The 17,417-nt window shown below is 49.9% G+C and overlaps 2 protein-coding genes across 4 annotated transcripts in view; one reads left to right on the forward strand and one right to left on the reverse strand.

Moving 5' to 3' along the window:
* Positions 1-15,998, reverse strand: part of LOC138662772 (actin-related protein 2/3 complex subunit 1A-A-like) — a 218,598-nt gene extending 202,600 nt beyond the window's left edge. Inside the window, exon 1 of one of the 3 annotated variants that reach the window (XR_011318069.1) lies at positions 15,755-15,998. The gene's annotated coding sequence lies outside the window, so the exon portion shown is untranslated. The remainder of the gene's footprint in view (positions 1-15,754) is intronic. The other 2 variants (XM_069748692.1, XM_069748691.1) reach the window with 2 other exon arrangements.
* Positions 5,888-8,197, forward strand: LOC138666333 (uncharacterized). Its single transcript, XM_069754561.1, has 4 exons — positions 5,888-6,444; positions 6,594-6,726; positions 6,807-7,525; positions 7,618-8,197. The coding sequence occupies exons 1-4, from the start codon at positions 5,888-5,890 to the stop codon at positions 8,195-8,197; spliced, it is 1,989 nt and encodes a 662-aa protein (XP_069610662.1).
* Positions 15,999-17,417: the final 1,419 nt, after the last annotated feature.

The raw sequence follows: 17,417 nt of genomic DNA on the forward strand, positions 1-17,417 counted from the left end.
CCATCTACGCTCAATCATATGGTCACAACGTCTTTGTGTTGGAACGACCCGACACACTCCCCATACGGCCAGTCATATAGTCACAGCCTCTCCGGGATGGAAAGGGCACGGCGCCCCCTATGGTCAGTCATATAGTCACAGCCTCTCCAGAATGGAATGGCCTGGTGTCTTCTACGGTCAGTCATATGGTCACAGTCTCTCCGGGATGGAACTGCCCAGCGCCACCTATGGTCAGTCATATGGTCACATCTTTTCCTAGATATAACAGCCTGGTGCCATCTATGGTCAGTCATATGGTCACATCTTCTCCGGGATGGAACTGCCCAGCACCATCTACAGTCAGTCATATGGTCACATCTTCTCCTAGATGTAACAGCACGGCGCCACCTATGGTCAGTCATATGGTCACATCTTCTCCTAGATGTAATGGCCCGGTACCACCTATGGTCAGTCATATGGTCACATCTTCTCCTAGATGTAACGGCCCGGAGCCCCCTATAGTCAGTCATATGGTCACATCTCCTAGATGTAACAGCCCGGCACCACCTATAGTCAGTCATTTGGTCACATCTTCTCCTAGATGTAACGGCCCGGCACCACCTATGGTTAGTCATATGGTCACATCTTCTCCTAGATGTAATGGCCCGGCACCACCTATAGTCAGTCATATGGTCACATCTTATCCTAGACGTATCGGCCCGGCGCCACCTATGGTCAGTCATATGGTCACATCTTCTCCTGGATGTAACGGCCTGGCGCCACCTATGGTCAGTCATTTGGTCACATATTCTCCTAGATGTAACAGCCCGGCACCACCTATGGTCCGTCATATGGTCACATCTTCTCCCAGATGTATGGCCGGCACCACCTATGGTCAGTCATATGGTCATGTCTTCTCCTAGATGTAATGGCCCGGCACAACCTATAGTCAGTCATATGGTCACATCTTCTCCTGGATGTAACGGCCCGGCGCCACCTATGGTCAGTCGTATGGTCACATCTTCTCCTAGATGTAACAGCCCGGCGCCACCTATGGTCAGTCATATGGTCACATATTTTCCTAGATGTAACAGCCCGGTGCCACCTATAGTCAGTCATATGGTCACATTTCCTAGATGTAACAGCCCTGTACCATCTATAATCAGTCATATGGTCACATCTTCCCCTATATGTAACAGCCCGGCGCCACCTATGGTCAGTCATATGGTCACATCTTCCCCTGTATGTAACAGCCCGGCGCCACCTATGGTTAGTCATATGGTCACATCTTCTCCTAGATGTAGAGGCCCGGCGCCATCTATAATCAGTCATACAGTCACATCTTCTCCTATATGTAACAGCCCGGCGCCATCTATGGTCAGTTATATGGTCACATCTTCTCCTGGATGATACAGCCTGGTGCCACCTTCTGGTCAGTCATATGGTCACATCTTCTACTAGATGTAACGGCCCGGCGCCATCTATGGTCAGTCATATGGTCACATCTCCTGGATGTAACGGCCCGGCGCCACCTATGGTCAGTCATATGGTCACATCTCCTAGATGTAGCGGCCCGGCGCCACCTATGGTCAGTCATATGGTCACATCTTCTCCTAGATGTAACGGCCTGGCGCCATCTATGGTCAGTCATATGGCCACATCTTCTCCTAGATGTAACGGCCCGGCGCCACCTATGGTCAGTCATATGGTCACATATTCTCCTAGATGTAACAGCCCGGCGCCACCTATGGTCAGTCATATGGTCACATCTTCTCCTGGATGTAACGGCCCGGCGCCACCGATGTTCAGTCATATGGTCACATTTCCTAGATGTAACGGCCCTGTACCATCTATAACCAGTCATATAGTCACATCTTCTCCTATATGTAACAGCCGGGCGCCATCTATGGTCAGTCATATGGTCACATCTCCTAGATGTAACGGCCCGGCGCCATCTATGGTCAGTCATATGGTCACATCTTCTCCTTGATGTAGCGGCCCGGTGCCACCTATGGTCAGTCATATGGTCACATCTTCTAGATTTAGCGGCCCGGCGCCACCTATGGTCAGTCATATGGTCACATCTTCTCCTAGATGTATGGCCGGCACCACCTATGGTCAGTCATATGGTCATGTCTTCTAGATGTAATGGCCCGGCACAACCTATAGTCAGTCGTATGGTCACATCTTCTCCTAGATGTAACAGCCCGGCGCCACCTATGGTCAGTCATATGGTCACATATTTTCCTAGATGTAACAGCCCGGTGCCACCTATAGTCAGTCATATGGTCACATTTCCTAGATGTAACAGCCCTGTACCATCTATAATAAGTCATATAGTCACATCTTCTCCTATATGGAACAGCCCGGCGCCACCTATGGTCAGTCATATAGTCACATCTTCTCCTGGATGTAACGGCCTGGCGCCACCTATGGTCAGTCATTTGGTCACATATTCTCCTAGATGTAACAGCCCGGCACCACCTATGGTCCGTCATATGGTCACATCTCCTGGATGTACTTGCCCGGCGCCATCTATGGTCAGTCATATGGTCACATCTTCTCCTGGATGTAACGGCCCGGCGCCACCTATGGTCAGTCATATGGTCACATCTTCTCCTAGATGTAGCGGCCCGGGGCCACCTTTGGTCAGTCATATGGTCACATCTTCTCCTAGATGTAACGGCCCTGTACCATATATAATCAGTCATATAGTCACATCTTCTCCTATATGTAACAGCCGGGCGCCATCTATGGTCAGTCATATGGTCACATCTCCTAGATGTAACGGCCCGGCGCCATCTATGGTCAGTCATATGGTCACATCTTCTCTTAGATGTAGCGGCCCGGTGCCACCTATGGTCAGTCATATGGTCACATCTCCTAGATTTAGCGGCCCGGCGCCACCTATGGTCAGTCATATGGTCACATCTTCTCCTAGATGTATGGCCGGCACCACCTATGGTCAGTCATATGGTCATGTCTTCTCCTAGATGTAATGGCCCGGCACAACCTATAGTCAGTCGTATGGTCACATCTTCTCCTAGATGTAACAGCCCGGTGCCACCTATAGTCAGTCATATGGTCACATTTCCTAGATGTGACAGCCCTGTACCATCTATATCAGTCATATAGTCACATCTTCTCCTATATGGAACAGCCCGGCGCCACCTATGGTCAGTCATATGGTCACATCTTCTCCTAGATGTAGCGGCCCGGCGCCATCTATAATCAGTCATATAGTCACATGTTCTCCTAGATGTAACGGCCCGGCGCCACCTATGGTCAGTCATATGGTCACATCTTCTCCTGGATGTAACGGCCCGGCGCCACCTATGGTCAGTCATATGGTCACATCTTCTCCTGGATGTAATGGCCCAGCGCCACCTATGGTCAGTCATATGGTCACATCTTCTCCTGGATGTACTGGCCCGGCGCCATCTATGGTCAGTCATATGGTCACATGTTCTCCTGGATGTAACGGCCCGGCGCCACCTATGGTCAGTCATATGGTCACATCTTCTCCTGGATGTAACGGCCCGGCGCCACCTATGGTCAGTCATATGGTCACATCTTCTCCTGGATGTAACGGCCCGGCGCCACCTATGGTCAGTCATATGGTCACATCTTCTCCTAGATGTAACGGCCCGGCGCCATCTATGGTCAGTCATATGGTCATATCTTCTCCTGGATGTAACGGCCCGGCGCCACCTATGGTCAGTCATATGGTCACATCTTCTCCTAGATGTAGCGGCCTGGGGCCACCTATGGTCAGTCATATGGTCACATCTTCTAGATGTAACGGCCCGGCGCCATCTATGGTCAGTCATATGGTCACATATTCTCCTGGATGTAACGGCCCGGCGCCACCTATGGTCAGTCATATGGTCACATCTTCTCCTAGATGTAGCGGCCCGGGGCCACCTATGGTCAGTCATATGGTCACATCTTCTCCTAGATGTAACGGCCCGGCACCACCTATGATTAGTCATATGGTCACATCTTCTCCTAGATGTAACAGCCCGGTGCCACCTATAGTCAGTCATATGGTCATGTCTTCTCCTAGATGTAATGGCCCGGCACAACCTATAGTCAGTCATATGGTCACATCTTCTCCTAGATGTAACGGCCCGGAGCCCCCTATAGTCAGTCATATGGTCACATCTCCTAGATGTAACAGCCCGGCACCACCTATAGTCAGTCATTTGGTCACATCTTCTAGATGTAACGGCCCGGCACCACCTATGATTAGTCATATGGTCACATCTTCTCCTAGATGTAATGGCCCGGCACCAACTATAGTCAGTCATATGGTCACATCTTATCCTAGACGTAACGGCCTGGCGCCACCTATGGTCAATCATATGGTCACATCTTCTCCTGGATGTAACGGCCTGGCGCCACCTATGGTCAGTCATTTGGTCACATATTCTCCTAGATGTAACAGCCCGGCACCACCTATGGGTCCGTCATATGGTCACATCTTCTCCTAGATGTATGGCCGGCACCACCTATGGACAGTCATATGGTCATGTCTTCTCCTAGATGTAATGGCCCGGCACAACCTATAGTCAGTCATATGGTCACATCTTCTCCTGGATGTAACGGCCCGGCGCCACCTATGGTCAGTCGTATGGTCACATCTTCTCCTAGATGTAACAGCCCGGCGCCACCTATGGTTAGTCATATGGTCACATCTTCTCCTAGATGTAACAGCCCGGTGCCACCTATAGTCAGTCATATGGTTACATTTCCTAGATGTAACAGCCCTGTACCATCTATGAAGTCATATAGTCACATCTTCTCCTATATGGAACAGCCCGGCGCCACCTATGGTCAGTCATATGGTCACATCTTCTCCTAGATGTAGCGGCCCGGCGCCATCTATAATCAGTCTTATAGTCACATCTTCTCCTATATGTAACAGCCCAGCACCATCTATGGTCAGTCATATGGTCACATCTTCTCCTAGATGTAACGGCCCTGTACCATCTATGGTCAGTCATATGGTCACATCTTCTCCTATATGGAATAGCCCGGCGCCACCTATGGTCAGTCATATGGTCACATCTTCTCCTAGATGTAGCGGCCCGGCGCCATCTATAATCAGTCATATAGTCACATCTTGTCCTATATGTAACAGCCCAGCACCATCTATGGTCAGTCATATGGTCACATTTCCTGGATGTAACGGCCCGGCGCCACCTATGGTCAGTCATATGGTCACATCTTCTCCTAGATGTAACGGCCCGGCGCCATCTATGGTCAGTCATATGGTCACATCTTCTCCTGGATGTAACAACCCGGCGCCACCTATGGTCAGTCATATGGTCACATCTTCTCCTAGATGGAGCGGCCCGGCGCCACCTATGGTCAGTCATATGGTCACATCTTCTCCTGGATGTAACGGCCCGGCTCCACCTATAGTCACTCATATGGTCACATCTTCTAGATGTAACGGCCCGGTGCCACCTATGGTCAGTCATATGGTCACATCTTCTCCTGGATGTAACGGCCCGGCTCCACCTATAGTCAGTCATATGGTCACATCTTCTAGATGTAACGGCCCGGTGCCACCTATGGTCAGTCATATGGTCACATATTCTCCTAGATGTAACAGCCCGGTGCCACCTATAGTCAGTCATATGGTCACATCTTCTAGATGTATGGCCCGGTGCCACCTATGTTCAGTCATATGGTCACATTTCCTAGATGTAACGGCCCTGTACCATCTATAATCAGTCATATAGTCACATCTTCTCCTATATGTAACAGCCCGGCGCCACCTATGGTCAGTCATATGGTCACATCTTCTCCTGGATGATACAGCCTGGCGCCACCTATAGTCAGTCATATGGTCACATCTTCTCCTGGATGTAATTGCCCGGCGCCACCTGTAGTCAGTGATATGGTCACATCTTCTAGATGTAACGGCCCGGCGCCACCTATGGTCAGTCATATGGTCACATCTTCTCCTAGATGTATCGGCCCTGTACAATCTATAATCAGTCATATAGACACATTTTCTCCTATATGTAACAGCCTGGCGCCATCTATGGTCAGTCATATGGTCACATCTTCTCCTAGATGTAACGGCCCGGCGCCACCTACAGTCAGTCATATGGTCACATCTCCTAGATGTAACTGCCCGGCGCCATCTATGGTCAGTCATATGGTCACATCTTCTAGATGTAACGGCCCGGCACCACCTATGGTCAGTCATATGGTCACATCTTCTCCTAGATGTAACGGCCCGGCGCCATCTATGGTCAGACATATGGTCACATCTTCTCCTAGATGTAGCGGCCCGGCGCCACCTATGGTCAGTCATATGGTCACATCTTATCCTGGATGTAACAGCCCGGCGCCACCTATAGTCAGTCATATGGTCACATCTTCTAGATGTATGGCCCGGTGCCACCTATGTTCAGTCATATGGTCACATTTCCTAGATGTAACGGCCCTGTACCATGTATGGTCAGTCATATAGTCACATCTTCTCCTATATGTAACAGCCCGGCGCCACCTATGTTCAGTCATATGGTCACATCTTCTCCTAGATGTAATGGCCCTGTACCATCTATAATCAGTCATATGGTCACATCTTCTCCTAGATGTAGCGGCCCGGCGCCACCTATGGTCAGTTATATGGTCACATCTTCTCCTAGATGTAACGGCCCTGTACCATCTATGGTCATTCATATGGTCACATCTTCTCCTATATGGAATAGCCCGGCGCCACCTATGGTCAGTCATATGGTCACATCTTATCCTGGATGTAACAGCCCGGCGCCACCTATAGTCAGTCATATGGTCACATCTTCTAGATGTATGGCCCGGCGCCACCTATGTTCAGTCATATGGTCACATTTCCTAGATGTAACGGCCCTGTACCATCTATGGTCAGTCATATAGTCACATCTTCTCCTATATGTAACAGCCCAGCGCCACCTATGTTCAGTCATATGGTCACATCTTCTCCTAGATGTAATGGCCCTGTACCATCTATAATCAGTCATATGGTCACATCTTCTCCTAGATGTAGCGGCCCGGCGCCACCTATGGTCAGTTATATGGTCACATCTTCTCCTAGATGTAACGGCCCTGTACCATCTATGGTCAGTCATATGGTCACATCTTCTCCTATATGGAATAGCCCGGCGCCACCTATGGTCAGTCATATGGTCACATCTTCTCCTAGATGTAGCGGCCTGGGGCCACCTATGGTCAGTCATATGGTCACATCTTCTCCTAGATGTAACGGCCCGGCGCCATCTATGGTCAGTCATATGGTCACATATTCTCCTGGATGTAACGGCCCGGCGCCACCTATGGTCAGTCATATGGTCACATCTTCTCCTAGATGTAGCGGCCCGGGGCCACCTATGGTCAGTCATATGGTCACATCTTCTCCTGGATGTAACGGCCCGGCGCCACCTATAGTCAGTCATATGGTCACATATTCTCCTAGATGTAACAGCCCGGTGCCACCCATAGTCAGTCATATGGTCACATCTTCTAGATGTATGGCCCGGCGCCACCTAAGGTCAGTCATATGGTCACATCTTCTCCTAGATGTAACGGCCCTGTACCATCTGTAATCAGTCATATGATCACATCTTCTCCTGGATGATACAGCCTGGCGCCATCTATGGTCAGTCATATGGTCACATCTTCTCCGGGATGGAACTGCCCAGCACCATCTACAGTCAGTCATATGGTCACATCTTCTCCTAGATGTAACAGCACGGCGCCACCTACGGTCAGTCATATGGTCACATCTTCTCCTAGATGTAATGGCCCGGTACCACCTATGGTCAGTCATATGGTCACATCTTCTCCTAGATGTAACGGCCCGGAGCCCCCTATAGTCAGTCATATGGTCACATCTCCTAGATGTAACAGCCCGGCACCACCTATAGTCAGTCATTTGGTCACATCTTCTAGATGTAACGGCCCGGCACCACCTATGATTAGTCATATGGTCACATCTTCTCCTAGATGTAATGGCCCGGCACCAACTATAGTCAGTCATATGGTCACATCTTATCCTAGACGTATCGGCCTGGCGCCACCTATGGTCAATCATATGGTCACATCTTCTCCTGGATGTAACGGCCTGGCGCCACCTATGGTCAGTCATTTGGTCACATATTCTCCTAGATGTAACAGCCCGGCACCACCTATGGGTCCGTCATATGGTCACATCTTCTCCTAGATGTATGGCCGGCACCACCTATGGACAGTCATATGGTCATGTCTTCTCCTAGATGTAATGGCCCGGCACAACCTATAGTCAGTCATATGGTCACATCTTCTCCTGGATGTAACGGCCCGGCGCCACCTATGGTCAGTCGTATGGTCACATCTTCTCCTAGATGTAACAGCCCGGCGCCACCTATGGTTAGTCATATGGTCACATCTTCTCCTAGATGTAACAGCCCGGTGCCACCTATAGTCAGTCATATGGTTACATTTCCTAGATGTAACAGCCCTGTACCATCTATGAAGTCATATAGTCACATCTTCTCCTATATGGAACAGCCCGGCGCCACCTATGGTCAGTCATATGGTCACATCTTCTCCTAGATGTAGCGGCCCGGCGCCATCTATAATCAGTCTTATAGTCACATCTTCTCCTATATGTAACAGCCCAGCACCATCTATGGTCAGTCATATGGTCACATCTTCTCCTAGATGTAACGGCCCTGTACCATCTATGGTCAGTCATATGGTCACATCTTCTCCTATATGGAATAGCCCGGCGCCACCTATGGTCAGTCATATGGTCACATCTTCTCCTAGATGTAGCGGCCCGGCGCCATCTATAATCAGTCATATAGTCACATCTTGTCCTATATGTAACAGCCCAGCACCATCTATGGTCAGTCATATGGTCACATTTCCTGGATGTAACGGCCCGGCGCCACCTATGGTCAGTCATATGGTCACATCTTCTCCTAGATGTAACGGCCCGGCGCCATCTATGGTCAGTCATATGGTCACATCTTCTCCTGGATGTAACAACCCGGCGCCACCTATGGTCAGTCATATGGTCACATCTTCTCCTAGATGGAGCGGCCCGGCGCCACCTATGGTCAGTCATATGGTCACATCTTCTCCTGGATGTAACGGCCCGGCTCCACCTATAGTCACTCATATGGTCACATCTTCTAGATGTAACGGCCCGGTGCCACCTATGGTCAGTCATATGGTCACATCTTCTCCTGGATGTAACGGCCCGGCTCCACCTATAGTCAGTCATATGGTCACATCTTCTAGATGTAACGGCCCGGTGCCACCTATGGTCAGTCATATGGTCACATATTCTCCTAGATGTAACAGCCCGGTGCCACCTATAGTCAGTCATATGGTCACATCTTCTAGATGTATGGCCCGGTGCCACCTATGTTCAGTCATATGGTCACATTTCCTAGATGTAACGGCCCTGTACCATCTATAATCAGTCATATAGTCACATCTTCTCCTATATGTAACAGCCCGGCGCCACCTATGGTCAGTCATATGGTCACATCTTCTCCTGGATGATACAGCCTGGCGCCACCTATAGTCAGTCATATGGTCACATCTTCTCCTGGATGTAATTGCCCGGCGCCACCTGTAGTCAGTGATATGGTCACATCTTCTAGATGTAACGGCCCGGCGCCACCTATGGTCAGTCATATGGTCACATCTTCTCCTAGATGTACCGGCCCTGTACAATCTATAATCAGTCATATAGACACATTTTCTCCTATATGTAACAGCCTGGCGCCATCTATGGTCAGTCATATGGTCACATCTTCTCCTAGATGTAGCGGCCCAGCGCCACCTATGGTCAGTCATATGGTCACATCTTCTCCTAGATGTAACGGCCCGGCGCCACCTATGGTCAGTCATATGGTCACATCTTCTCCTAGATGTAACGGCCCGGCGCCACCTACAGTCAGTCATATGGTCACATCTCCTAGATGTAACTGCCCGGCGCCATCTATGGTCAGTCATATGGTCACATCTTCTAGATGTAACGGCCCGGCACCACCTATGGTCAGTCATATGGTCACATCTTCTCCTAGATGTAACGGCCCGGCGCCATCTACGGTCAGACATATGGTCACATCTTCTCCTAGATGTAGCGGCCCGGCGCCACCTATGGTCAGTCATATGGTCACATCTTATCCTGGATGTAACAGCCCGGCGCCACCTATAGTCAGTCATATGGTCACATCTTCTAGATGTATGGCCCGGCGCCACCTATGTTCAGTCATATGGTCACATTTCCTAGATGTAACGGCCCTGTACCATCTATGGTCAGTCATATAGTCACATCTTCTCCTATATGTAACAGCCCGGCGCCACCTATGTTCAGTCATATGGTCACATCTTCTCCTAGATGTAATGGCCCTGTACCATCTATAATCAGTCATATGGTCACATCTTCTCCTAGATGTAGCGGCCCGGCGCCACCTATGGTCAGTTATATGGTCACATCTTCTCCTAGATGTAACGGCCCTGTACCATCTATGGTCAGTCATATGGTCACATCTTCTCCTATATGGAATAGCCCGGCGCCACCTATGGTCAGTCATATGGTCACATCTTCTAGATGTAGCGGCCCGGCGCCATCTATAATCAGTCATATAGTCACATCTTGTCCTATATGTAACAGCCCAGCACCATCTATGGTCAGTCATATGGTCACATTTCCTGGATGTAACGGCCCGGCGCCACCTATGGTTAGTCATATGGTCACATCTTCTCCTAGATGTAACGGCCCGGCGCCATCTATGGTCAGTCATATGGTCACATCTTCTCCTGGATGTAACGACCCGGCGCCACCTATGGTCAGTCATATGGTCACATCTTCTCCTAGATGGAGCGGCCCGGCGCCACCTATGGTCAGTCATATGGTCACATCTTCTCCTGGATGTAACGGCCCGGCTCCACCTATAGTCAGTCATATGGTCACATCTTCTAGATGTAACGGCCCGGTGCCACCTATGGTCAGTCATATGGTCACATCTTCTCCTGGATGTAACGGCCCGGCTCCACCTATAGTCAGTCATATGGTCACATCTTCTAGATGTAACGGCCCGGTGCCACCTATGGTCAGTCATATGGTCACATATTCTCCTAGATGTAACAGCCCGGTGCCACCTATAGTCAGTCATATGGTCACATCTTCTAGATGTATGGCCCGGTGCCACCTATGTTCAGTCATATGGTCACATTTCCTAGATGTAACGGCCCTGTACCATCTATAATCAGTCATATAGTCACATCTTCTCCTATATGTAACAGCCCGGCGCCCCCTATGGTCAGTCATATGGTCACATCTTCTCCTGGATGATACAGCCTGGCGCCACCTATAGTCAGTCATATGGTCACATCTTCTCCTAGATGTAGCGGCCCAGCGCCACCTATGGTCAGTCATATGGTCACATCTTCTCCTAGATGTAACGGCCCGGCGCCACCTACAGTCAGTCATATGGTCACATCTCCTAGATGTAACTGCCCGGCGCCATCTATGGTCAGTCATATGGTCACATCTTCTCCTAGATGTAACGGCCCGGCACCACCTATGGTCCGTCATATGGTCACATCTTCTCCTAGATGTAACGGCCCGGCACCATCTATGGTCAGACATATGGTCACATCTTCTCCTAGATGTAGCGGCCCGGCGCCACCTATGGTCAGTCATATGGTCACATCTTTTCCTGGATGTAACAGCCCGGCGCCACCTATAGTCAGTCATATGGTCACATCTTCTAGATGTATGGCCCGGCGCCACCTATGTTCAGTCATATGGTCACATTTCCTAGATGTAACGGCCCTGTACCATCTATGGTCAGTCATATAGTCACATCTTCTGCTATATGTAACAGCCCGGCGCCACCTATGTTCAGTCATATGGTCACATCTTCTCCTAGATGTAATGGCCCTGTACCATCTATAATCAGTCATATGGTCACATCTTCTCCTAGATGTAGCGGCCCGGCGCCACCTATGGTCAGTCATATGGTCACATCTTCTCCTAGATGTAACGGCCCGGCGCCACCTATGGTCAGTCATATGGTCACATCTTCTCCTGGATGTAATGGCCCGGTACCACCTATGGTCAGTCATATGGTCACATCTTCTCCTGGATGTAATGGCCCGGTACCACCTATGGTCAGTCATATGGTCACATCTTCTCCTGGATGTAACAGCCCGGCGCAACCTATGGTCAGTCATATGGGTCAGAGCCTCTCTGGGATGGAATGACCCGGCGATACCTACGGTCAGTCATATGGTGACGGCCTTTCCAGGATAGAATGGCCTAGCGCCCCTATGGTCAGTCATATGATCACAGTCCCCCTGGGATGTAACGGCCTGGCGTTCTTTCCGGTCAGTCACTTGGACAAATTCTCGGGACGGAATGGCCTGGAGCCCCCTACAGTAAGTCATATGGTCACAGTCCCTGTACAAGGGATCTCAGACATCGTCCCTGTACTCAAGATCTCATTGTCCTTGTACGCTGAATTTCAGACATCTTCCCTATCCGCGGGATCTCGGACCTTATCCCTATCCATGGGATCTCGGACATTGTCCCTATCCGCGGGATGTCGGCCTCGTCGCTATATGTGGGATCTCGGCCTCGTCGCTATATGTGGGATCTCGGACTTTGTCCCTATCCGCGGGATCTCGGCCTCGTGGCTATATGTGGGATCTTGGACATCGTCCCTATCTGTGAAGTCTCGGACATCGTCCCTATCTGTGGGATCTCGGACATGTGGCTATATGTGGGATCTCGGACATCGTCCCTATCCGCGGGATCTCGGCCTCGTGGCTATATGTGGGATCTCGGACATCGTCCCTATCCGCGGGATCTCGGCCTCGTGGCTATATGTGGGATCTCGGACATCGTCCCTATCTGTGGGATCTCGGACATCGTCCCTATCCGCGGGATCTCGGCCTCGTGGCTATATGTGGGATCTCGGACATCGTCCCTATCCGCGGGATCTCGGCCTCGTGGCTATATGTGGGATCTCGGACATCGTCCCTATCCGCGGGATCTTGGCCTCGTCGCTATATGTGGGATCTCGGACTTTGTCCCTATCCGCAGGAGATGGATGATACTATGAGGATGACAGATGTTGTGGGAGGAGAGTCCTGTCATTCCTGAGATGCCTCATACAGGCCTCAGCACATCAGGCCACGGGGCTCCGAACACTACTGAGCACAGAGAACAAGCGGAGAGACAGAGATCACCGATCAGAGAGACCACTGATTACAGAGACCACCCGACCGAGAGACCACTGATTACAGAGACCACCCGACCGAGAGACCACTGATTACAGAGACCACCGATCAAAGAGACCACCCAGAGAGACCACAGATTACAGAGACCACCCGTCAGAGAGACCACTGATTACAGAGACCACCCGACCGAGAGACCACTGATTACAAAGACCACCCAGAGAGACCACTGATTACAGAGACCACCCGACCGAGAGACCACTGATTACAGAGACCACCCAACCGAGAGACCACTGGGGGAAAGAACTCGTAAATTCAAATATAATAATTAAATAAACAGAGGTAAAAATATAAGTGGTGCAATGTTCTGCAGGGAGGTCAGCGCTGTAATAATCTGCAGGATATATCACTATGTATCTGTCAGGAGGTGGAGGAGCGATGCTCTGCAGAGAGGTCAGTGATGTAATAATCTGCGGGATATATCACTATGTACCTGTCAGGAGGTGGAGGAGCGATGCTCTGCACAGAGGTCAGCGGTGTAATAGTCTGTAGGATATATCACTGTATGTCAGGAGGTGGAGGAGCGATGGTCTGCAGAGAGGTCAGTGGTGTAATAGTCTGCAGGATATATCACTATGTATCTGTCAGGAGGTGGGGGAGCGATGCTCTGCAGAGAGGTCAGTGATGTAATAATCTGCAGGATATATCACTAAGTATCTGTCAGGAGGTGGAGGAGCGTTGCTCTGCAGAGAGGTCAGTGGTGTAATAATCTGCAGGATATATCACTATGTATCTGTCAGGAGGTGGGGGAGCGCTGGTCTGCAGAGAGGTCAGTGGTGTAATAGTCTGCAGGATATATCACTATATATCTGTCAGGAGGTGGAGGAGCGATGGTCTGCAGAGAGGTCAGTGGTGTAATAATCTGCAGAATATATCACTATGTATCTGTCAGGAGGTGGAGGAGCGATGCTCTGCAGTGAGATCAGTGGTGTAATAATCTGCAGGATATATCACTATGTATCTGTCAGGAGGTGGAGGAGCGATGCTCTGCAGTGAGGTGAGTGATGTAATAATCTGCGGGATATATCACTATGTACCTGTCAGGAGGTGGAGGAGCGATGCTCTGCAGAGAGGTCAGCGGTGTAATAGTCTGTAGGATATATCACTGTATCTGTCAGGAGGTGGAGGAGCGATGGTCTGCAGAGAGGTCAGTGGTGTAATAATCTGCAGGATATATCACTATGTATCTGTCAGGAGGTGGGGGAGCGATGCTCTGCAGAGATGTCAGTGATGTAATAATCTGCAGGATATATCACTATGTATCTGTCAGGAGGTGGAGGAGCGATGGTCTGCAGAGAGGTCAGTGGTGTAATAATCTGCAGAACATATCACTATGTATCTGTCAGGAGGTGGAGGAGCGATGCTCTGCAGTGAGGTCAGTGGTGTAATAATCTGCAGGATATATCACTATGTATCTGTCAGGAGGTGGAGGAGCGATGCTCTGCAGTGAGGTCAGTGGTGTAATAATCTGCAGAATATATCACTATGTATCTGTCAGGAGGTGGAGGAGCGATGCTCTGCAGTGAGGTCAGTGGTGTAATAATCTGCAGAATATATGACTATGTATCTGTCAGGAGGTGGAGGAGCGATGCTCTGCAGTGAGGTCAGTGGTGTAATAATCTGCAGAATATATCACTATGTATCTGTCAGGAGGTGGAGGAGCGATGCTCTGCAGTGAGGTCAGTGGTGTAATAATCTGCAGGATATATCACTATGTACCTGTCAGGAGGTGGAGGAGCGATGGTCTGCAGAGAGGTCAGTGGTGTAATAGTCTGCAGGATATATCACTATGTATCTGTCAGGAGGTGGAGGAGCGATGCTCTGCAGAGAGATCAGCGGTGTAATAATCTGCAGAACATATCACTATGTATCTGTCAGGAGGTGGAGGAGCGATGCTCTGCAGTGAGGTCAGTGGTGTAATAATCTGCAGGATGTATCACTATGTATCTGTCAGGAGGTGGAGGAGCGATGCTCTGCAGTGAGGTCAGTGGTGTAATAATCTGCAGAATATATCATTATGTATCTGTCAGGAGGTGGAGGAGCGATGCTCTGCAGTGAGGTCAGTGGTGTAATAATCTGCAGGATATATCACTATGTACCTGTCAGGAGGTGGAGAAGCGATGCTCTGCAGAGAGGTCAGTGGTGTAATAAACTGCAGGATATATCACTGTGTATCTGTCAGGAGGTGGAGGAGCGATGCTCTGCAGAGAGGTCAGTGGTGTAATAATCTGCAGAATATATCACTATGTATCTGTCAGGAGGTGGAGGAGCGATGCTCTGCAGAGAGGTCAGTGGTGTAATAATCTGCAGGATATATCACTATGTATCTGTCAGGAGGTGGAGGAGCGATGCTCTGCAGAGAGGTCAGCGGTGTAATAATCTGCAGGATATATCACTATGTATCTGTCAGGAGGTGGAGGAGCGATGCTCTGCAGAGAGGTCAGCGGTGTAATAGTCTGCGGGATATCTGACTTACCTGATGACACGAGGTAGAGTCTGACTGTAGCTCCGGCTCCGGTGATCTGGGTGAGACTTCAGGTATTCAGGATCGAGGAGGAGACGTCTGTCAGGAGGTGGAGGAGAGATGCTCTGCAGGGAGGTCAGCGGTGTAATAGTCTGCGGGATATCTGACTTACCCGATGATACGAGGTAGAGTCTGACTGTAACTCCGGCTCCGGTGATCTGGGTGAGACTTCAGGTATTCAGGATGGAGGAGGAGAAGTCTGTCAGGGAGGAGGAGGATCCAGCTACAGCTCCGGCAGAAGAGACCACTGGAAAATATTCAGTTTCTCTGATTTTCCTCTTTATATTTTTGAGTAAAATGTAAATTGTCCTTTTATTCTATAAACTACTGACCACATGTCTCCGAAGTTCCCAGCAATAGATTTTGTATTTTTTTTTCTGAAAATGAGGAATGATCAAAATAACAAAAAATGCAGACCTCAAATAATTGCAAAGAAAACAAGTTCATGAATCTCAGCCCGCAGCTGTATATTTAGCCTTTACTGGCTATTAAAATAGGGGGACCCCCCCCCCAAAAAAAAAAAAAAAAGTGGGGTCACTTAGCTTCTCTTCCCACTGCCCTGTAGCGGTGACATATGGGGTAATAGTTTGGGGGTTAAAGTCACCTTTGTATTGTTAGGTGACATCAAGCCCTCGGCTTAGTAATGGAGAGGCGTCAGTAAGACACCTGTCACGATCCATGTTTGGATCTGTGGCAGATCTGGTTTCCTTCAGACTAAATGGTTTTTTCCTTTCTGGTCATTGGGGGTTAATGCAGTTTTCTCCCCCCGGTGGCCGCATTGCATTGCTGCTGGGTCAGCTGAAGTTTGTTACCACTCCCACCTTCCGTTAAAAGGTCACCCGGTGCATCAGCTGACTGTTGGTTATACAGGTTCTTTCGATACCAACCTTGCTGGAATAGGAGCTTGCTGAGTGCTTTGGATCTGCAGCTGAATCCTCATTCCTGGTGCCTTACTCTGCTGTGCGGTGCATTGCAGCAGAGTAAGCTAAGTGTGGTGTTATTGTTGTGTAACTCTCCCAGTGTTGTATTAGTGCAGCGGTGGGACCAGTGCTCTCACCTGCCAGTTCCCTATATAAGGATTAGAGTAGGGCAAGTGAGGGACTAAGTATCCTGGTCGGCGACGGGTTGAAAGAACACGTATGGGGACGGTAGCAAGATCAGGGCACAGCCTCAGGTGAGTGCAGGAGGTGCCCATTCCCCGTTCCCTACCGACAGGGCCCACCGTTGTTAAAGTGTCCCCGGTGTACCTTTGTGTGTTCCGTCGTTTTGTGACCGACCACCTGCCCGGTCGTGTCACACCAGGACAGTCACTTCGTGACATTATAACCAACCAACACTTTTTTTCTGGTCAGCTATGACTCAAATGCAGGCCTATGCCCAACTGCTTCCGACCCTCACTGACGAGTTTAAGGTGCTGCGCGGTGAGGTGGTGCAGCAGCTGCAGCAGTTGGTGGGGTTTTGGGCTTCGCCCCAGGTAAATGCTCAACCTGAGCCCAAGATATCTGTTCCTGACAGGTTCTCAGGTGGGAGAGATAAATTTTTGTTTTTTAAGGAAGCCTGTAAGTTGTACTTCAGGCTCCGCCCTCGTTCATCAGGGAGTGAGGAACAACGGGTG

The sequence above is a fragment of the Ranitomeya imitator genome, chromosome 2, assembly GCF_032444005.1.
Source record: "Ranitomeya imitator isolate aRanImi1 chromosome 2, aRanImi1.pri, whole genome shotgun sequence".
NCBI lineage: Eukaryota > Metazoa > Chordata > Amphibia > Anura > Dendrobatidae > Ranitomeya > Ranitomeya imitator.

Coding starts and splice junctions, on each gene's coding strand:
- LOC138666333 (XM_069754561.1), top strand. CDS start 5,888: ATGGTCACATCTTCTAGATGTAACGGCCCGGCGCCACCTATGGTCAGT. Junction 6,445..6,593: donor TTCCTAGATGTAACGGCCCT/GTACCATGTATG, acceptor ATCTTCTCCTAG/ATGTAGCGGCCCGGCGCCAC. Junction 7,526..7,617: donor ATGGCCCGGCGCCACCTAAG/GTCAGTCATATG, acceptor TGGATGATACAG/CCTGGCGCCATCTATGGTCA.